The sequence below is a fragment of the Callithrix jacchus genome, chromosome 1 (assembly GCF_049354715.1).
Source record: "Callithrix jacchus isolate 240 chromosome 1, calJac240_pri, whole genome shotgun sequence".
Taxonomy (NCBI): Eukaryota; Metazoa; Chordata; class Mammalia; order Primates; family Cebidae; genus Callithrix; species Callithrix jacchus.
This window is the reverse complement of record NC_133502.1, coordinates 218,842,812-218,862,815: the sequence shown is the minus strand read 5'-3', so window position 1 is coordinate 218,862,815 and position 20,004 is coordinate 218,842,812. Positions and strand designations below refer to the sequence as shown.

The following is a 20,004-nucleotide window of genomic DNA, read 5'->3' as shown; positions in this document are numbered from 1 at the left end:
GGCCTGGGACACCCTGCCTGTCATCCGCCAGGATTGTGTGTGTGATCGAGGCTGCAGAGGCGCCCTTAACTGGGGGTGTCGAGGTGGATGTCCTCGGGAAACTCGGTCGTTCACCTCCCGACGTCCAGTTCACCTTCCAAGTGAGTGCCTGGCTTTGGGGACCTGTCCTGTAGCTGCTAAACCCGGAAGAGGGCTCTGCCCCCCGCCTTCCCACCAGCGTTATTATCCAGCCCAGGACTGAGGGTGTCCTGAGCCTCGTATTCACCCGAGTGCCCCTGCGGCTCTTTTAGCAGCCCCAGCCTCTCAGTGTGGAGCCGCAGGAGGGACCGCAGGCGGGTGGCACCATGCTGACTATCCACGGCACCCACCTGGACACAGGCTCCCAGGAGGACGTTCGGGTGACCCTCAGCGGCATCCCGTGTAAAGTGTGGGTGTCACCGCCAGCTGCTGTCTGGTTGGCTCTGGCCCTGGGTATGGAGGGGGGCACTTACTGAGACCTGCGTGGTGGAGGAGATGGCGAGGCCAGCCTGGTCGGGCTGGGGTTGGTCGGGGGAGGGGGTTGACGCAGACCAGCACCCTCCCTCCCCCAGGACGAAGTTTGGGGCGCAGCTCCAGTGTGTCACCGGCCCCCAGGCGACACGGGGCCAGATGCCCCTGGAGGTCTCCTACGGGGGCTCCCCTGTGCCCAGCCCCGGCATCATCTTCACCTACCGTGAAAACCCAGTACTGCGAGCCTTTGAGCCACTGCGAAGCTTTGCCAGGTGAGGCTGGTGCCCCGCCCCTTCGTCCCCTGTGGGGAGGAGGGGAGCTACCCTCTGCTCCCCACACCCACACACCCAGCTTCCTCTTCTGTGCTCTCGGCTGACTTCACTGAAAGGAATGTGGTGGGGCTGGTCTGCACAGTGGGAGGAGGCCTCCTGAAAACCCCACTGCACCCCAGATCCGCTTCCTCCTAGAAACCAGACGGGCACACCTCAGACTCTATGTTCACCAGGCCCCGCGTGCCCCCCTGCCCACTTGTGGCACAATCTCGAGCTCAGCACGGCCCATCGTGTTGCCCCTTTGCCCACCCAGACCCACACGTGCACCTGGAAGCCCTGCGTGGCCTGAGCCAGGGTGGGTGGGGATGGGAGGGCAGCGCCTGCAGGGACCACCCCTGCCAGCTGAGCCCACAGAGGCACTCCCCTCCCCAGTGGTGGCCGAAGCATCAACGTCACGGGTCAGGGCTTCAGCCTGATCCAGAGGTTCGCCATGGTGGTCATCGCAGAGCCCCTGCAGTCCTGGCAGCCTCCACGGGAGGCCGAATCCCTGCAGCCCATGACGGTCAGTCCTGGTGCAGGCTGGGGCTCAGCTCTGGCGCTAGCCAATGGGGACGTGCCCGGGAAGGGCGGGGCTTGCACCCGTGGTCTGATGGCCGGGACTTGCCTGCAGGTGGTGGGCACGGACTACGTGCTCCACAATGACACCAAGGTGGTCTTCCTGTCTCCGGCTGTCCCCGAGGAGCCCGAGGCCTACAACCTCACGGCGCTGATAGAGATGGACGGGCACCGTGCACTGCTCAGGACAGAGGCTGGGGCCTTTGAGTATGTGCCTGACCCCACCTTTGAGAACTTCACAGGTGGCGTCAAGAAGCAGGTCAACAAGCTTATCCATGCCCGGGTGAGGATGCCGCAGCCACAGGGACTGGGTCCTGCTGGGGTCTGGGCTGAGCTGGGCCGTGTCCCCGTTTCCCTCCTGCTCACCCTGACCTCTGCCCGCTCCCCAGGGCACCAACCTGAACAAGGCAATGACGCTGCAGGAAGCCGAGGCGTTTGTGGGTGCCGAGCGCTGCACCATGAAGACGCTGACGGAGACCGACCTGTACTGCGAGCCCCCGGAGGTGCAGCCCCCGCCCAAGCGGCGGCAGAAGCGAGACACCACCCACAACCTGCCTGAGTTCATTGTGCGTGAGTGCGGGTGGGCGGGGGGTGCCCCCTCGGGACCCAGCTGAACCTGGCCCCCCACACAGGTGAAGTTCGGCTCTCGAGAGTGGGTGCTGGGCCGTGTGGAGTACGACACGCGTGTGAGTGATGTGCCGCTCAGCCTCATCCTGCCGCTGGTCATCGTGCCCATGGTGGTCGTCATTGCCGTGTCTGTCTACTGTTACTGGTGAGCCTGCCCCGTGGCTGTGCCAACGCCCTCCTGCCTCAGCCTCTCTGGCTTCACCTGCCGCCCTGCACAGGCAGGCATGTAGATCCACCTCCTCATCCGGGCAGCTGAGGGGCTGGCCGGGCAGGACCCAGGAGTCTCCCTGTGCCCCGCAGGAGGAAGAGCCAGCAGGCTGAGCGTGAGTACGAGAAGATCAAGTCCCAGCTGGAGGGCCTGGAGGAGAGCGTGCGGGATCGCTGCAAGAAGGAATTCACAGGTAGGGGCGGCTGGGTTGCAGGCGCCCGGGCACCTCCTGGGGCAGGAATGCTGTGTGTGGCGGGGGTCAGGGCCCCAGGTGGCCAGGACGTCTCACGCCAGCCTCCCCCTAGACCTGATGATCGAGATGGAGGACCAGACCAATGACGTGCACGAGGCCGGGATCCCCGTGCTGGACTACAAGACCTACACCGACCGAGTCTTCTTCCTGCCCTCCAAGGACGGCGACAAGGATGTGATGATCACCGGCAAGCTGGACATCCCCGAGCCGAGGCGGCAGGTGGTAGAGCAGGCCCTCTACCAGTTCTCCAACCTGCTGAACAGCAAATCCTTCCTCATCAACGTGAGCCGGGAGGCAGCGGGCCAGAGGGCGGGCGGGAGGGTGCACAGGCCCCGGGCAGGCTCTGACTGTCGGCCCCCGCAGTTCATCCACACCCTGGAAAACCAGCGGGAGTTCTCGGCCCGAGCCAAGGTCTACTTCGCGTCCCTGCTGACGGTGGCACTGCATGGGAAGCTGGAGTACTACACGGATATCATGCGCACGCTCTTCCTGGAGCTCCTGGAGCAGTATGTGGTTGCCAAGAACCCCAAGCTGATGCTGCGCAGGTGCACACGGGTGGGGTCACAGGCGGGCGGCTGCAGGGGCTCTGGGGCTGGTGGTGGGTGGCATGGAGGCCAGTGGGGCACCCAGGAGCCGGCAGGTGCCAGCCAGCACCGTTTGGGGGCAGCCCAGGGGTGGTGTCCCTGGCAGCAAACACAAAGCCAGACTCCAGCCCTTCCTGCCCGGTGGTTTCAGCTGGTCATGTTATTAGCCTGCTGCACAACGGGACCATTAGCCTGCCCCCCCCACAAGGGCTGGAGCTGCCACCAGGCAGTCCTCGCTGCAGGCCACACCCAGGCCTGGATCGGGGCGAGGTTGTTGGCCCAAGGGTGGCAGTTGCTTGGAGGGACTTGCTGGGCCTCAGGAGTGCTAGGGCGTCACTCGGTACAAGGCTCCCTGCACCCCCAGGTCTGAGACGGTGGTGGAGAGGATGTTGTCTAACTGGATGTCCATCTGCCTGTACCAGCACCTCAAGGTGGGTCCCGCCCAAGCTGGGCTGGGGTTGACAGGAAAGGCAGACTGGTGCCGTCCCCCTCAGTGTCCACCTGTCCGTACAGCACCTTGCGGGGGGCCTGCCTGGACAGCTTCGCTTCCTGTCCCTGACACCGCCAGCCCCATCTATGCCTCTGACCAGGCCTCAGGGGGCCCCTTATAGGCCGCAAGCCCCCTGACTTCCCAGCCTCCCCTCCGTGTTACCCCAGGACAGTGCCGGCGAGCCCCTGTACAAGCTCTTCAAGGCCATCAAACATCAGGTGGAAAAGGGCCCCGTGGACGCGGTGCAGAAGAAGGCCAAGTATACCCTCAATGACACGGGGCTGCTGGGGGACGACGTGGAGTACACACCTCTGGTGAGCTCCCGGGGCGGGCAGGGCTGTTGTGGCCTCCTCGGACCTGCCCTAAGGAGCTTGGGCATCCCTGGCTGTAGACAGGACCCACAGGCCAGAGCTGTCCGCCTCCTGTGTGGATTCAAGTAGAGCCAGCTCTCTGTGCTCGGGGAGGGCCTGGGTGCTCGTGGGTGCAAGCTCTGGAGGCTGTAAGTGTCAGCTCTTCCTGGGTGCCCCTGCCTCCTTTAGGGCATGTGAGGGGCCTGGTGTCCCATATTCTGTGCACGAGTGACCGGATCCTGTGCTCGTGACCTATACATGTGCTTCTGTGAGCTTGCGTGGTAGCCTGAGTGAGCAGTTCTGAGCTGTCCCCGCTTTCTGTCCTACTGAGCAGAGCAGGCAGGGGAAGGGCAGAGTGTGGTCATCGCGGAAGCCTCGGGGGCTCAGAGCAGGGCCTGCCGCCTGAGGGTGCCGCTGTGGTGGGCAGAGTGGCTCCTGCTTGGTGCAGGTGAGAGCAAGGGCCTCTCCCCTCGGGCTTCATCCGGTGTTTTCTGCAGACGGTGAGTGTGATCGTGCAGGACGAGGGAGCCGACGCCATCCAGGTCAAGGTCCTCAACTGTGACACCATCTCCCAGGTCAAGGAGAAGATCATTGACCAGGTGTACCGTGGGCAGCCTTGCTCCTGCTGGCCCAGGCCAGACAGCGTGGTCCTCGGTGAGTGCCGGCCACTGCCTGTCTGCACGCAGTGGACAGGTCCTGTGGCAGGTCCTGGCCGGCTTTCTCCCTTGGGAGTGGTGGGCAGTGGGAGGAACTTGGGCGGCCTGGGCCCAAGCTGGGCTGTCTCTTCCCACAGAGTGGCGTCCAGGCTCCACAGCCCAGATCCTGTCGGACCTGGACCTGACGTCACAGCGGGAGGGCCGGTGGAAGCGAGTCAACACCCTCATGCACTATAATGTGAGTGTGTGGTGGGCTGGGGCGGGCTAGAACCGGGAACCCGGGGGCAGGGCCCCTTCTCATTGCTGTGTTTCCCAGGTCCGGGACGGAGCCACCCTCATCCTGTCCAAGGTGGGGGTCTCCCAGCAGCCAGAGGACAGCCAGCAGGACCTGCCTGGGGAGCGTGAGTCTGTCCCTCTTGCCCATTTCCTTCTAGCTCCTGGAGGTCGGTGCAGACCGTGTTCGCCCTTGGCACATGCAGTCCTGCCCACCCTGACCTCAGGGGCACAGGCACGGGAGGTTCCTGAAAGCCCCTCTGGGGAGGTGGCCCAGTGGCTGTGGCCGAGGCCCAGCCCTCCCACCACCAACCAGGGGAGCTGTGGGACCCAGGCCCCAGGGGTCCCTCAGCGCCTGCTCCCCACAGGCCATGCCCTGCTGGAGGAGGAGAACCGGGTGTGGCACCTGGTTCGGCCGGCCGAAGAGGTGGACGAGGGCAAATCCAAGCGGGGCAGCGTGAAGGAGAAGGAGCGGACTAAAGCCATTACTGAGATCTACCTGACAAGGCTGCTCTCCGTCAAGGTAGGCCGCCGTGGGCATGTGGGCTGGCCCCAGGAGCCGCAGCCACGGCACCACGCTGAGCCCCTCTCCCCACAGGGCACGCTGCAGCAGTTTGTGGACAACTTCTTTCACAGCGTGCTGGCCCCTGGGCACGCCGTGCCGCCCGCGGTCAAGTACTTCTTCGACTTCCTGGACGAGCAGGCGGACAAGCACAGCATCCAGGACGAGGACACCATCCACATCTGGAAGACCAACAGGTGAGCCTCTGCACCCACCCGGCCGGCCCCGCCTCTCACTCATCTGAACCTCTGCACCCACCCCGCGGCCCACCCGGCCAGCCCCGCCTCTCTCTCATCTGAACCTCCTGCACCCACCCTGCGGCCCACCCGGCCCGGCCCAGCCTGCACCCACCCTTCATCTGAACCTCTGCACCCACCCCGCGGCCCACCCGGCCCGGCCCCGCCTGCACCCACCCTGCGGCCCATCCTGCGGCCCACCCTGCGGCCCACCCGGCCTGCCCCGCCTCTCACTCATCTGAACCTCTGCACCCACCCCGCGGCCCACCCGGCCGGCCCCGCCTGCACCCACCCTGCGGCCCACCCGGCCCGGCCCCGCCTGCACCCACCCTTCATCTGAACCTCCTGCACCCACCCTGCGGCCCACCGGCCCGGCCCCGCCTCTCACTCATCTGAACCTCCTGCACCCACCCTGCAGCCCACCCGGCCCGGCCCCACCTCTCAATGACCTGAACTTCCTGCACCCATCCTGCCGCCCAGCCCCGACTCTCACTCCCCTCTGCTCTGCCTCAGTTTACCGCTCCGGTTCTGGGTGAACATCCTCAAGAACCCCCACTTCATCTTTGATGTGCACGTCCACGAGGTGGTGGATGCCTCGCTGTCAGTCATTGCACAGACCTTCATGGACGCCTGCACACGCACGGAGCACAAGCTGAGCCGCGTGAGTGGGGCGGGGGCAGGTCTGGGGCAGGGAGGACCTTGTCTCGGGTGTGGATTTTTACATCTTGGGCCTGAGTCCTGGATGTAGGGGGTGGAGGGTGGCCGAGGCTGGGGGCAGAGGGGTCTGGGGCAGATCCTGGGAGATTCTGAGACCCCTCTCTCCTCCTGAGACCTGTACATAAGCAGAGAAGCTGAGTGTTGACACTGGTGTCGCAAAGAAAAATCAGCACCGAGACAAAGGATTTTTTTTTATGGCCATGCAATTTTTACCTCCTGGGCTGCAGGAAGGGCACCATCACGAGCCATCTTACCACAAGAGTGCAGTGAACAAAGGGAAAAACACGGATTTATTCCTCACGCATCTGGGGTCGTCCTTACTGCTGTGTCCGATCTCCGGTGGCCGGAGCCAGACCTCACCATCTAAACTAAAACCCGATTGGCTGACAACTTAAAATTTTGTTACTAAACAGAGAAAAGCAATGGAGAGCTGGGGCATGCCTGTGAGCACGTCCAGTGCAGATGTTTTGGTTAAAGTCCAAGGACATAGAACGCACAACATGGCGTGTCTAACAACTACATAGGAGAGGGCTTCACAAAGCCATTAGCACACTTACTCTTTTTTTTTTGAGACGGAGTTTCGCTCTTGTTACCCAGGCTGGAGTGCAATGGCACGATCTCGGCTCACCGAAACCTCCGCCTCCTGGGTTCAGGCAGTTCTCCTGCCTCAGCCTCCTGAGTAGCTGGGATTACAGGCACGTGCCACCATGCCCAGCTAATTTTTTTTGTATTTTTAGTAGAGACGGGGTTTCACCTTGTTGACCAGGATGGTCTCGATCTCTTGGCCTCGTGATCCACCCGCCTCGGCCTCCAAAGTGCTGGGATCACAGGCTTGAGCCACCACGCCCGGCCGAAAGGAAACTTTTAAAAGGAACTTTTCTACTTTCCACACTTGTACTACAAATTACTAAATACGTAGATTTTTCTTTTTAGATGTAGTGTCGCTCCATCAGGCTGGAGTGCAATGGCGCGATCTCGGCTCACTGCAACCTCCGCCTCCTGGTTCAAGCAATGCTCCTACCTCAGCTTCTTGAGTAGTTGGGATTACGCACCACCACACCTGGCTAAGTTTTGCATTTTTAGTAGAGGTGGGGTTTCGCCATGTTGGCCAGGCTGGTCTTGAGTCCCTGACATCAGGTGATCCATCCCCGCCTCTGCCTCCCAAAGTGCTGGGATTACAGGCGTGAGCCATCTGGCCCAGCCAGTGGTTTTCTTGATGACGGTGTCAGGAGTTCTGGACAGGGAAAGCTACCCAGGGGGACTCTGAGAAACTCCAGCCCAGCCCCCTGGGCCAGGCGTCACTGGGCTCTGTCCCCGACAGGACTCTCCCAGCAACAAGCTGCTATATGCCAAGGAGATCTCTACCTACAAGAAGATGGTGGAGGAGTAAGTGCTGCCTGCCCTCCAGGCCAGGTCCCCTTGCCCACCCTCTACCCTCTGGGGGGAGATTCAGGCCTTGGTTTCCCCCACCCACCCCTTCGTGCCCCTGCCACCCGCACTGTGTGATCCTCCCCCCTGCAGTTACTACAAGGGTATCCGGCAGATGGTGCAGGTCAGTGACCAGGACATGAACACACACCTGGCAGAGATTTCCCGGGTAAGCAGGCCCCCAGGGATGCACCCCCGGTCTCCCCTGCTCCCTGCTTCCACCACCCTGTGCTGAGCCTGGCCCTGAGCTGCAGGGCAGGGGTAAAATGATGTGATGGGGGGAGAGGGTGAGGTGGGACCTCGAGGTGGGCCTGGCCATGTGAAGTGAGCATAGCGTGTGGCTGCTGCTGGGTGATGTGGGGAGTATTGAGCTGCTTGACGCCCAGCCCCACCCAGCGCCCCTCCCTGTGGCTCCATCTTCAGCGTGCATGGCACAGGGAGGCACTGAGATGGTTGCCTGTGCACGACTCTGCGTGGGTGTCTGTCTGAGGCTGTGGCCAGTGGAGGCCCCAAGTGCCCGCTGTGCCTGAGGCCCCAGCTGCTACCCTGTGGAGGCCCCTTAACCTGAGCATCCGGCACTACCCCTGCCAGCCCTGGGGCTCCCACAGCCCCTTTTTGGCCCTGACCATCCCATCACCCCCCCAGGCACACACAGACTCCCTGAACACCCTCGTGGCACTGCACCAGCTCTACCAGTACACACAGAAGTACTATGATGAGGTAGGGTCAGCCCCTCGGGTTGGGGGCAGGGTGCAGGGTGCAGGGTGCGGGCGCTCCCCCGATGTGCTCTGATGGGACCCTCCCTCAGATCATCAATGCCTTGGAGGAGGACCCTGCCGCCCAGAAGATGCAGCTGGCCTTCCGCCTGCAGCAGATTGCGGCTGCACTGGAGAACAAGGTCACTGACCTCTGACCTCAGATCTCCAGTGCTGCCTTGGGGCCCAGGAACAAGAGATACCTGAGCGCCCCTTGGGGAGAAGGCCAAGTGGCTGTGGTGAAGGCCCCATCCTCCCCTAGAGAACTCGCCCCTTGTCAGAGTGGGTGCAGCGGGGACCCAGCCAGCGCCTAGACTGTAGGATCTTCCTCCGAGCGATACCACCGGCGCCACACCAGCCCGTCCCAGCCCCAGCTCCCGCCGGCGGAACCAGCATCGGTGTTCACTGTGCAGTCTCGAGCGATTTGCAAATGTGCCTTACGCTGCCACGCTGGGGGCAGCAGGCCTCCGCCTCCACCCATGCACCAGCAGCCGCCTCCATGCCCTGGGTTCGGCCCCTGGGGAATCTGAGGGCCTGTGGCCCCCAGGGCAAGTTCCCAGACACTGTCTGTCTGTCCACAATGGGATGGGGGGAGGAGAAAAAGCGGTACGATGCCTTCCTGACCTCACCAGCCTCCCTGAGGGCGCCTGCACTCTGGGTGGACTCACAGCTGCTGGGCTCCACCTCACAGGTCAAGTGGGATGTCCTACGTCAGGGCCCAGGCATCCTGGGGTCCTGGTCTGTCAGACAGACTGCCCTGGGGCCCCACCTGATCTGGGGGGACTGGGAGCAGCTCCACCAAGACCACCCCACCCCTTTTTGTAAATCTTGTTCATTGTAAATCAAATACAGGCGTCTTTTTCACTCTGCGGATTGGCTGAGTTCCTCCAGGGGCTGCTCACCACGCCTTCCCTGGGCTCTGTGGGCCCTAATAGGGGTGGAAGTGCCAGGAGGGGGGCTGTGGGGAGGTGGAGGGGTGCTTGTGGGAGGTGGAGAAGGCTGGGAGGGGTGCTGGGGGAAAGTGGGAGGAGGTGCGGGGAGGTGGAGAAGGCTGGGAGTGGTGCTGGGGGAAGGTAGAAGGAGGTTGGGGAGTTGGAGGGGGCTGGGAGGGGTGCTGGGGGAAGGTAGAAGGAGGTGGGGGGAGGTGGAGGGGACTGGGAGGGGTGCTGGGGGAAGGTAGAAGGCTGGGGGAGGTGGAGGGGGATGGGAGGCTGCTGGGGGAAGGTGGAAGGAGGTGGACTGAGGTGGAAGGGGCTGGTAAGGGTGCTGGGGGGGAGGTGAAGGGGGCTGGGAGGAGTACTGGGAGGTGGGACTGCTTCTGGTGCCATCTGGTGGCTTCGATGGCCTCCTGCTTCTTTCATGCAACACATTCTTACCAAGTGCGGGCTGCACACCATGCGTGCACTGTCCTGAGCGATAGGAACAGCAGCATCCAGGACAGGCCGGGCTCGGAGCCTCCCGTGTGCCAGGAATACAGGCAGCCTGGGGCAGGGGCATTCTGTGCTCCAGACCCAAAGTGAAGGTCCAGCTTCAGATGTGGCCGGAGCCAGGCGAAAATCCTGAGGTTCTGCTGGTCGGGACTGCTAATCCATCATGTGCTAGGATCCATTCTCAGGCAACCCCAGCCTGTCTCCCCCCGACTGGGGCACATCATGGTTGGGTCTCTTTGAAGGGCAAGGCCTCCACTGATGGAGTCCCTTTTGGACTGGGGCAGTTCCATTCAAGCCATGAGGAAAAACAGGTGGCTGTGTCTCCCCCACAAGAGAAAGGGGTACAAGGCAAACCGACAGGCCAGGTGTGGTGGCTCATGCCTATAATCCCAGCACTTTGGGAGGCCGAGGCAGCTGGATCACGAGGTCAAGAGATCAAGACCATCCTGGTCAACGAGGTGAAACCCCATCTCTACTAAATATACAAAAATTAGCTGGACACAGTGGCGCGTGCCTGTGATCCGAGCTACTCGGGAGGCTGAGGCAGGAGAATTGCTTGAACCCAGAAGGCGGAGGTTGCGGTGAGCCGAGATCCCGCCATTGCCCTCCAGCCTGGGTAACAAGAGCGAAACTCCGTCTCAAAAAAAAAAGGCAAACTGACCTCACCTGCTCCAGGGACCTCTGAAATGACATCGGGTTCCCCGATTCCCAGAGAAACTTGGGGTTGGGACAGGTTGCAGGCTCCGAAGTCCAGCATCTAGGTGGGGGCAGGCCCTGGGTAGAAGTTGGGCATAGCTGCTGGGGTGCGTGTGGGTGGGCTGAAGTGGTTAGGTGGCCAAAGACGGGTGGCCTGTCCTTTCTAGTGCTTTCCAAGTCCCATTTTCCTCCAGAGTGGTGGGAGGAGGGGCAGCGGGCAGCTTAGCCCAGGGCTACATCCTGCTTGCTTCTTACCGGCAGGAAAGTCCTCTGCTAAATCAGCTCCTCACCCACTATCACCTGGTCCCCCAGTGCGAAAGGCCAAATTTGTCTGTTAGGAAGTTCACTGCAGGAAGAGGCCCAGCTGGGAGGGGCCTGGGGGACCAGAGAGGACTGTCACACCCCTCCAGCGAGGAAAGCTAGCCTCGGACAGCAGATGGGGCAGTGGGCATGGAGAAAGGGTGGTGTGTTGTATTCAGGGGCAAGTTTGTCAGCTGGGTAGGAGGTGCCTCTGCCCTAGGGCCCCTTACCCCTGCCCTGCCACGTGCTTTTCCCAGGTGCCCTGCCCCAAGCCAGTCCTGTCACCAGCAGCCTCCTCCTGTGGCCCTGGGACTGTCCTCCACTGGTGGCTCCCTCCAGGGGGGCTTCCCTGCCCACCCACCCCCCCGAAGTTCTGATGGTGCCTCTCCTGGAAGGCTGCCTCCAGGCACTCTTGCCATCCAAAACTCCTCAGTGACCACTCCCCTGCAGTGCCACGATCCCAGTGATGACAGGGTCCTGTCTCTCTGCCCTCGCCCCTCCTCTGCCCGCTAAGCGGCCTGGCCACGGAGGCCTCGAGGATTGCCGGCGGGAGCCTCGGGGGAAGCCTGACACCTTCCCATCTCCCTGTCTTCCACCCAAGGGGCGAGAACGGAGCCGCCCAGCCCCCGCCTCGCCCCAGGAGGTCCAGGGGCGCGGCCGGTCACCAGGGGAACCCGGCTCCCGCCCCGCCCGGCAGTGGCGTAGACAAAGGTCTCTTCCCTCCCCCGGCGGCCGCGGCCATGGCCGCGGTTCCCACAGCGCCGGGGCTGCGCTCCCGCCTCCTCCTCCTTTAGCTGAAGCTCCATTAACTCCGCACAAAACCTAGGCCCGCTTCGGCGGAGCCCAGTGAAAGGCGCCCCGGAGAGGCCGCCCGCGTCCTCCCCCCAACCCAGCCCCAGCGAGGAGCGGGGCCACCCCCAGGCCCGTGCTGGGCTCCAGGCCTGACGCCGGCTCCCAGTGGGGAAACTGCGGCTCGGGGCTTGGTCATGCAAGAGGGACTGGGCTGAGACATGTTCCTGGTCTGTCCGTATTGGTCCCGGACACGCGGCCGTTCGCCAGGACCGCGTTGGCTGTCTTAATTTGGTTGCAGATATTTAAAAATCAGATTTGACATTAAAACTCGGATTTTAATGTTTTTAAAAAGTTTTTTGGGCCACTGGGATCCTGATTTTTCACTTAGCTGGAGGGGGCTGCCCAGCCAGGAAGCCCCCACCCAGGGCTTTAACAGGGCGGAAGTCAGTGGCCGGTGCTCCAGGGGGCAATGCTCCTTCGAGCCTTCGCCGCTTTCCAGTGGGAAGGCGTCAGGCTTCCCCCAAGGCTCCCGCCTGCAATCCTCGCGGCCTCCCCGGCCGGGCCGCTCAGCGGGTGGAGGGTGGCGCGGGCGACGAGACAGGACCGTCATCACGCGGCCCGAAGCGCGGCACAGAAGCCGAAGAGGAGTGGGGCGCTGCGGACGTCTCTGCCAAGGCAGCTCCCCGCGCCTGGCCACCCGCGGGGCTGACTTCACAAGACCCTGTGCACAAAGGCCGCTTCTCGGACTTGGGATAGTCAGGGTGGGCTTCCTAGAAGAGGTGGCAGCTAAGGAGGAGAAAGGTTCTGGGCACCAAAAAGGATCCGTTTGGGGCCTGCGTCTGGGTAGGAAGGCCCCGCGGTGACGCCGCTGTCCCTGGTCCTGACAGCCCTGGCCCAGCGGTCGCGCCTCTCTCAGAAGCGAGGTCAAGGCAAGCCGGGGCAGGAAGCCTGGAAGGTTCTCCCGAGCGCGCCGCGGATCAAGGCCTGCAGGTCCTGCGCGAGAAAGCCAGGCCGGCCCGGTCCCAGCGCCTTTCTTTCGGCTGATTTTCTATCCAGTGCCGAGTCTTTAGGTGATGCTATTCATATTTCTGTCTTGACGAAAAATGTTTCCCATGGTTCACCCCCGGCTTCTTGGCTTTTGACGGTTCTCCCTCGTCGGGGAGGGAGTCGCGGGGGTGGGGATGCCCGGGTCGAGCCCAGACGCCGGCGCAAGTCCGGGGAAGCGCGCGGCCCCCAGGAGATGCGAGCGGGAGGGAGGTGTCCGCCCTTGGTGCCCCCCCCCCGGGAAAGGGAGGGCCGGTTTCCGCTCTGCCACCGCCTCCGAGGCGCAGGAAGCAGCGCATTTGTCTCCGGGAACCCCCCCCCCAGGCTACCCAGCCCGGGAAATCCGCCCGGGCCTCCCGGCCCCGCCCCGGAGCCCCGCCCCCGCGCCCGCCACCGCCTCCGCGGCCCTCCGCTCAGCTCAGCTCGGGCTCGGGCTCGGGCTCGGGCGCGGGGCAGACACGGGCGGAGCGGCAGCCGCTCCGGACATGTCGCGCCCTCGCGCCGGCTTCTACCGGCAGGAGCTGAACAAGACCGTGTGGGAGGTGCCGCAGCGGCTGCAGGGTCTGCGCCCGGTGGGCTCCGGCGCCTACGGCTCCGTCTGGTAGGGGCGGGGCAGAGGGGGTGCTGGGTGGGGGCCGGGCCGGGCGGGAGAGCGCGCCCCCTCCTCGCCCGCGCGGGGTTCTCGGCGTGGGGAGGGGCCTCGCCCTGCCTCCGCCCCCGGGCGCCGCGCGGATCGGTGGAATGAATGGGGGGTGGCGCAAAGAAACTTTCCAAGCCGACGCCGCTCCCGATTCGGAGCGCCCCCCACTAGGCCTGAGTCCTGGGGGTCACAGTCGGCGTGAGGGTGGGTCTCTGGCGAACGAGCGCCGAGTCCCCCGACGTCCGGGCCCCTCAATGTCTGAGCGCCCACCTGGGATTTACTGGGTCAGGTCAGGCAGTCTCTGGGGTCTAGCGGATGCCCCTCCCCCGCCCGGGGCGGGGACTATTGTTTGAAAAAAGAAGCCCCGTTCCCGGAAGTCAAGACCTGTTCCCTGGGATGGCATCAGGCTCCCCCTCAGACCACCATCCCCATTTAGGCCCTGGGGCCAGAGGACCTGGCCTGGGGCCCAGAGAGACGACAGCCAGGGTGGGGGAGGGGCCGACTGGGCCAAGGCCTCTGTTAGTTACTCAGGCAGCCCGGGCTGCAGGGGCTTGGGGTGAGGTGGTTACTGGGAGTCCCAAGTGGCAGCTATCATGTTGACTGGGAGGCGGACCACTAGTATGGGGTTTGAGAGGTGCAGCTGGGTCCTTATGGAGGCCAATGCCCGATAGCTGCTGCCCACTGTGGGGTCCTGGTGGGGCGGAAGGCAGAGGCAGCCAGGGCAGGGCATTGCCCCAGGCACTTGCAGGTTGGGAGTGGGACCTCTAGGCCCACTAGAGGCGGAGCTCAGCAGGTGGCATCAGGGGCCGGGGGTCCCAGGGTGGGCTCTCTTCTTGTGGGGTCCCTACCCTTCCATCAGAAGCTGCAAGTGGGTCATGCTAGCCATCCCAGCCCAGATCTGTCTTCCTCTCTGTGACCTCGAGGTCAGGAAGATGGTCCCGGTCAGTGTGAGAGTGGCCACAGGGAACTAGGGTGGGGCCTGTCTGGATTAGCCTCTGCGACTTGCCTTCTGGAAGTTCCTGAGGGGTGTCCTGTTCTCCAAGTGAGGCCTGGTCTCTGCACCTCTGGCCTGTTTACTTAGTTCTACTGCCAAGGCTGGGGACAGGGTGCCAGTTGCCTGTCACCTGACTGCACAGATGCAATTGGCCAAAATAACCTGCTGCCCACGTGGGGGGCCACTCCCCTCACCACGCCAGGTGCACCCTTCCCTGGTCATAGGCTGCAGGCATGGCTGCCCCAGGCACCTCGTTGACTTTCCTGAACCACGGGGCCCATGAACATCCCAGACCCAGCAGGAGCCGCCCCTGATCCCCCTGTGTGGGCATGGGGTGTGGCCTCAGCCTCCACTTGCTCTTGGACAGGATCCCAAGAGACAGAACTGGGAGAGAGAGAAGGGACAAGTATCAGCCAGAGAAAACGGGCTGTGCAAAGGCCTTGCCTTTAGCAGGGCTGAGGGCAGTGAAACAGGGGAGGCTGGGGGCGAGGGCCACCTGCAAAGGGAGGGTGGGCTGAGGAAGCTGGCGCAGGGTGGAGGGTTTGGACACCTGGGAAGTGGGGCTGGGCGAAGGGCTGTTCTGTGCGTTGGGTAGATGCCCTCAGCTGGACATCACCTACTGTCCAGGTTACAAATAATGATGCAGTAAACACCTCTGACCAACTTTCCCTCCGCATTTTGAACACTAAGAGGCACTGGGGGTCCAGGGGCTTTGAGGTGGCTCTAGAAACCTCCTCCGAGAGCCTCCTGGACCCATGGGGCCTAGTGGGCAGAGGGAGGCTGGTCTGATGCAGGCGAACGCCAGTGGCTGGTGTCCTGCAGTGTTTTTCCTCGCTGGGTGGGAGGCCTCGCCGCCAGCCTCGCTTTGAATGGGGGCGCGAATCGGTGGGGCCAGGGGACAGAGAAGGTCCAGGACCTTGCGGCGGGGAACACACGCATGGTGGTCCAGCCCCAGGGGTCCTTCCCAGCAAGCGCGGAGGCCCGAGGGCAGAGGCCGAGCTGGGGTGGCGGGGCCGGGGCGGAAGAACCCCACGGTCCCATCCCCACGGAGGAGCGGCGCCGCCCGGCCGGGAGCGCGTGTGCGCGCGGGCCGCCGCCCACGGACCCCTCCCGGCGCCGCCTCATTCGCCCGCCTTCCAGTTCGGCCTACGACGCGCGGCTGCGCCAGAAGGTGGCGGTGAAGAAGCTGTCGCGCCCCTTCCAGTCGCTGATCCACGCGCGCAGGACGTACCGGGAGCTGCGGCTGCTCAAGCACCTGAAGCACGAGAACGTGAGCCGGGGGCGGGCTGTGGGGAGGGCGCGTCCGGGGCGGGGCCGCGGCGCAGCCAATGGGCGGGTGAGCCCGGGCCGTGGGGGCGGGGAAGGGGCGGGACCCGGGGTGCTGAACGGCGGCCGGGGGTTCGCCGCCGGGTTCTGATCCCTGTCCCCCGCGCCACCCAGGTCATTGGGCTTCTGGATGTCTTCACGCCGGCCACGTCCATCGAGGACTTCACCGAAGTGTGAGCGCCGGGGCGAGGCAGCGCCCTGGGGAGCGCGTTCGCGGAGGGGCGGTGGGGCCCTGTCCTGACGGCCCCCCTCCGCAGGTACTTGGTGACCACCCTGATGGGCGCCGACCTGAACAACATCGTCAAGTGCCAGGCGCTGAGCGACGAGCACGTTCAGTTCCTGGTTTACCAGCTGCTGCGCGGGCTGAAGGTGGGGCGCCCTGGGCTTTGCGGGTTTCCAACGCGCGGGGCGGGCGTGCTGGGCCCAGCGCTGACCGCGACCCCCCTCCCGCAGTACATCCACTCGGCCGGGATCATCCACCGGGTAGGTGCGGCCGCAGGGTGAGGGTTGGGTCTGGCAGGGCTCTGCCCCGGCCTCCTGCCCTCACGCTCACGCTCGTAGTGACCTGCAGGACCTGAAGCCCAGCAACGTGGCTGTGAACGAGGACTGTGAGCTCAGGGTGAGGCCTGTGGGCAGGGGTGGGCAGGGTGGCGGCGGAGCCTGTTCGGGGCTTGAAAACACCTTGTGGTCGCCCCAGATCCTGGACTTCGGGTTGGCCCGCCAGGCAGACGAAGAGATGACGGGCTACGTGGCCACGCGCTGGTACCGGGCCCCTGAAATCATGCTCAACTGGATGCATTACAACCAGACAGGTGCAGGGGGAAGGCCTGGCCGGGACGGAGGCCAAAGGCCCTGGCCCTGCATGCTCACTCTTGGTGGGCAGGCAAGGTCCCCAAAAATGTGAGACCCACATTCAAAAGCAGCCCTTCAGAGGCTGCTAGAACATGATGGGTGCTGGACCCTTCTGGCCCCGCAGCTGTCGCCTCCCCCTGCCCAGGGCTGCATGTGGCAGAGGAGGGGGTCTACCTGTCTTGGGGTCTGGATGTGACTTCGGGTCTCCTGGAGGAGGGATGTGGGGTGGGCACACTGACGGAGGCCCCCCGCCCTCACACAGTGGACATCTGGTCTGTGGGCTGCATCATGGCTGAGCTACTCCAGGGCAAGGCCCTCTTCCCGGGAAGCGACTGTATCCTTGGCTCAGGTTGGGGAGCAGGGTCAAACGGGGCCCCTCCTGTAGGGTAGGGGCTGGTGCTGGCCCCTTCTGGTGGGTCTTGCCTCCTCTGCCCTCCCGCATGCCATGCTACCTTGGGGTGGCCATCCTCAGCTATAGGAGAGCGGGCTCTGGGCAGTGCCCCAAATCTTGGGTCTGAGGGCCTAGGAGAGGTCCGCGGCTGGCCGCTGGGTGTTTCCTGAGTGATGCAGACATTGACCAGCTGAAGCGCATCATGGAAGTGGTGGGCACACCCAGCCCGGAGGTTCTGGCAAAGATCTCCTCGGAACACGTGAGTAGGTGCCCGCCAGCCAGCAGCTCCCTCTGCTGGTTGAGCCCCCAGGCTCTCTGGGGGAGAGGGTAGTATTGAAATGCAGGGACAATGTGGGGAACATGGGACGTGGTGGGATAGAGCCCAGGGCAGGTGCCCAATCCCTGCAGGGGGAACAGGAGAACAGCAAAGACATTCCTGACACCAGGGACGGTGGGTGCTAAGCCATGATCCCAGCAAGCAGTGCCTGGCCATGGCAGTGGGGGTGGGCTGGGGGCAAGGAGTGACCAGCTCCTGCAGGCATCAGGGGCTAAGTGAGGAGCTAGAGCCACCAGCTCTACGCAGAGGGGTTCACTGGTCTGCCTATGCCCTTGTCCTGGCCCGTTGGAGTGAATGAGTGTAGTGGCTTGCTGAGAGAAGCCCCAGTTTGGGGCCAGGGAGGCAGAGAGTGAGCAGCCTCCCCAGGTGGTGTTGTTTGCTCCCAGGCCCGGACATACATCCAGTCCTTACCCCCCATGCCCCAGAAGGACCTGAGCAGCATCTTCCACGGAGCCAACCCCCTGGGTGAGGACTGCCCTGGGGCTAGACTGGGCTCCATATCTGGTCCTGGATGTAGAGCTGACCCCCACCCCCAATGGCTCTCCTGCAGCCATAGACCTCCTAGGAAGGATGCTGGTGCTGGATAGTGACCAGAGGGTCAGTGCGGCAGAGGCGCTGGCCCACGCCTACTTCAGCCAGTACCATGACCCTGAGGATGAGCCAGAGGCCGAGCCGTACGACGAGAGTGTTGAGGCCAAGGAGCGCACCGTGGAGGAGTGGAAGGGTGGGCATGGCAGTGGCTGGGGTTGGGTCCAGGGGCCTTCGGGCTGCCTTACCCCAGAGGCAGGAAGTTCCCAGAGGAACTCCAGTTCCTCTCCAGACTGGTCAGGGGCAGAAGGGCATGCAGGTGTCCGCACAGGCTGCGGGGTGGCACAGGGCAGGTTCTGGCTCCCAGACTCTGTGCTGAGGCTGCTGTCATAGTGTGGTGGGCCTGGGCCGGGTGGCAGGTGCCAGATAAGCAGGTGGGAGGCTGGGCTGTGGGAGGCACAAGCTTACCCTTTCCCTTCACCTCCTAGAGCTCACCTACCAGGAAGTCCTCAGCTTCAAGCCCCCAGAGCCACCGAAGCCGCCTGGCAGCCTGGAGATTGAGCAGTGAGGTGCTGCCCGGTAGCCTCTGACAGCCTGTGGAGGGGCCTGGGCCTGCACCTTTCCACAGTTGATCTGGTTTCCTCAAGAGGCGCCTCCCATACTCCTATGGTCACTGACTCCTGGTCTAGGACCCCTTGCCTTCAGGAGAATCCACACACGTATGCATGCACAAACATGTTGTACATGTGCTTGCCATGTGTAGGAGTCTGGGCACAAGTGTCCCTAGGCCTACCTTGGTCCTCCTGCCCCCTCCTGGCCACTGCACTCTCCACTGGGACCTGACTGTGGGGTCCTGGATGCCAAAGGACTTCCCCTGGGGAGTTCCCCTGTCTGTCCTAGGCCGACCCATGGGGAGTGTCAGCCAAGGGATCTCTTCTGTCTCAGGGCTCTGGAGGGCGCACTGGGGCCGGGAACCCCGGAGACTGAAAGGGAGAGGTCTCAGTCACTACAGATGCTCAGCCTAGAAGTAGGGGACTGCCCTGGTCACTGCTGAGACCCACAGGTCTTGAGAGGCAGAGCCAGTGTGCCACCAGGCTGGGCAGTGACAACCATCACGTATCAAATAAGAAAAGCTGCCTGGAGCCTTGTGTTCACCCATGGGTGTGGGCACGCGTGGATGGGCATGCACTCCCTGTGTTCATGGCAGGGCACATGTGGTGCATGTGAATCCGTGAGCACCCAAGGGACAGCAGCCATGTCTGGCAAGAACCCTGAGCTGGGGCGGGTGTGCTGCTGCCTTCCCTCCCCCCAGTTCCTGATGCTTGAGGGATGTTGGGATTCAGACTAGAGGCTCCAGTGAACCACGTGAGCACAGTAGGGGCTTTTTCCTCGGACGTGGGAGCTATAGCAGGTTCCTGAGGCTGGAGGTGGGCGTTGGTTCAGCCTTGAGGACTCTAAGGCAGGCCGAACACGTAGATGTGGACTTGGATTCCGACACTCCTGTCCCAGCACCCTGGCCCACTCTCTACCTCTGCCCACCGTGTGGCCCTGCAGCCAGAGATCGGAGGTGCTCTGGTCTGCGGGTTAGTCATCCTCTTTCCTTGTCCCAGGATGGAGCTGATCCAATAACCCTGGAAGATGGGACCCTGCTCAGAGCTGAGTTGGGAGTGTGGCTTTGCCCTGGAAAGGCGGTGACCTCTTGCCTTGAGGGGCCCAGGAAAGCCTGGGTGTCAAGTGCCTGCACCAGGGGTGCACAATAAAGGGGGTTCTCTCTTGCTCGGCTCATATCCAAAGGCCACTACAGGCCCTGCTGCTGGGGGTGGGGGAAGTGTCTGGGTCACCCTTCATCACTTGTCTCCAGCTGGCCAGATCCCTCAGTCTCTCAGTCAGACAAGCAGCCATCTTCTGGCACCCTCCCTGCTCCCCGGAGGGTCTGAGAGCCCAGGGGGACCAAGAGAAGACATGGCTGATGGGTGGGCTCTGTGCATAGGGTGTGACAGCCACCCAGATGGTGACCCCAGCTGCCCTATGGGGATGTACTGGGCAGGCTTGGCTTCTGGCCAAGATCCAGACCCCACCCCCCACAGTGGTCAGGGAGGCTGGCTGGGGAGTAGTTGGGTGTCTCAGGGAGTAAGGGTCTGCCCATCCCTGGTGGGGTG

The 20,004-nt window shown here is 63.5% G+C and overlaps 2 protein-coding genes across 8 annotated transcripts in view; both read left to right on the top strand.

Annotated features, from left to right (window-relative positions):
- The window catches only part of PLXNB2 (plexin B2), a 32,056-nt gene extending 22,672 nt beyond the window's left edge, over window positions 1-9,384 (top strand). For all 7 annotated transcript variants that reach the window (XM_035274200.3, XM_035274180.3, XM_078344112.1 and 4 more), the window contains exons 16-37: window positions 32-140; window positions 291-427; window positions 591-761; window positions 1,194-1,323; window positions 1,432-1,659; window positions 1,766-1,942; window positions 2,009-2,148; window positions 2,304-2,404; window positions 2,517-2,746; window positions 2,828-3,009; window positions 3,413-3,479; window positions 3,706-3,852; window positions 4,386-4,542; window positions 4,682-4,782; window positions 4,861-4,945; window positions 5,186-5,340; window positions 5,416-5,576; window positions 6,129-6,276; window positions 7,654-7,718; window positions 7,854-7,929; window positions 8,406-8,480; window positions 8,569-9,384. In XM_035274200.3, coding sequence (XP_035130091.3) covers window positions 32-140; window positions 291-427; window positions 591-761; window positions 1,194-1,323; window positions 1,432-1,659; window positions 1,766-1,942; window positions 2,009-2,148; window positions 2,304-2,404; window positions 2,517-2,746; window positions 2,828-3,009; window positions 3,413-3,479; window positions 3,706-3,852; window positions 4,386-4,542; window positions 4,682-4,782; window positions 4,861-4,945; window positions 5,186-5,340; window positions 5,416-5,576; window positions 6,129-6,276; window positions 7,654-7,718; window positions 7,854-7,929; window positions 8,406-8,480; window positions 8,569-8,673 — 2,947 coding nt within the window. In that variant the 3' untranslated portion in view covers window positions 8,674-9,384. The remainder of the gene's footprint in view (window positions 1-31; window positions 141-290; window positions 428-590; window positions 762-1,193; window positions 1,324-1,431; window positions 1,660-1,765; window positions 1,943-2,008; window positions 2,149-2,303; window positions 2,405-2,516; window positions 2,747-2,827; window positions 3,010-3,412; window positions 3,480-3,705; window positions 3,853-4,385; window positions 4,543-4,681; window positions 4,783-4,860; window positions 4,946-5,185; window positions 5,341-5,415; window positions 5,577-6,128; window positions 6,277-7,653; window positions 7,719-7,853; window positions 7,930-8,405; window positions 8,481-8,568) is intronic.
- A 3,796-nt stretch (window positions 9,385-13,180) lies between these two features.
- MAPK11 (mitogen-activated protein kinase 11) lies at window positions 13,181-19,620 on the top strand. The gene is made up of 12 exons (XM_054242831.2): window positions 13,181-13,378; window positions 15,552-15,681; window positions 15,852-15,910; window positions 15,995-16,106; window positions 16,191-16,220; window positions 16,309-16,356; window positions 16,435-16,549; window positions 16,852-16,923; window positions 17,160-17,239; window positions 17,704-17,782; window positions 17,868-18,041; window positions 18,334-19,620. Exons 1-12 carry the CDS (start codon window positions 13,263-13,265, stop codon window positions 18,411-18,413), a joined length of 1,095 nt encoding a protein of 364 aa, XP_054098806.1. The 5' UTR covers window positions 13,181-13,262; the 3' UTR covers window positions 18,414-19,620.
- The last annotated feature ends 384 nt before the right edge of the window (window positions 19,621-20,004 follow it).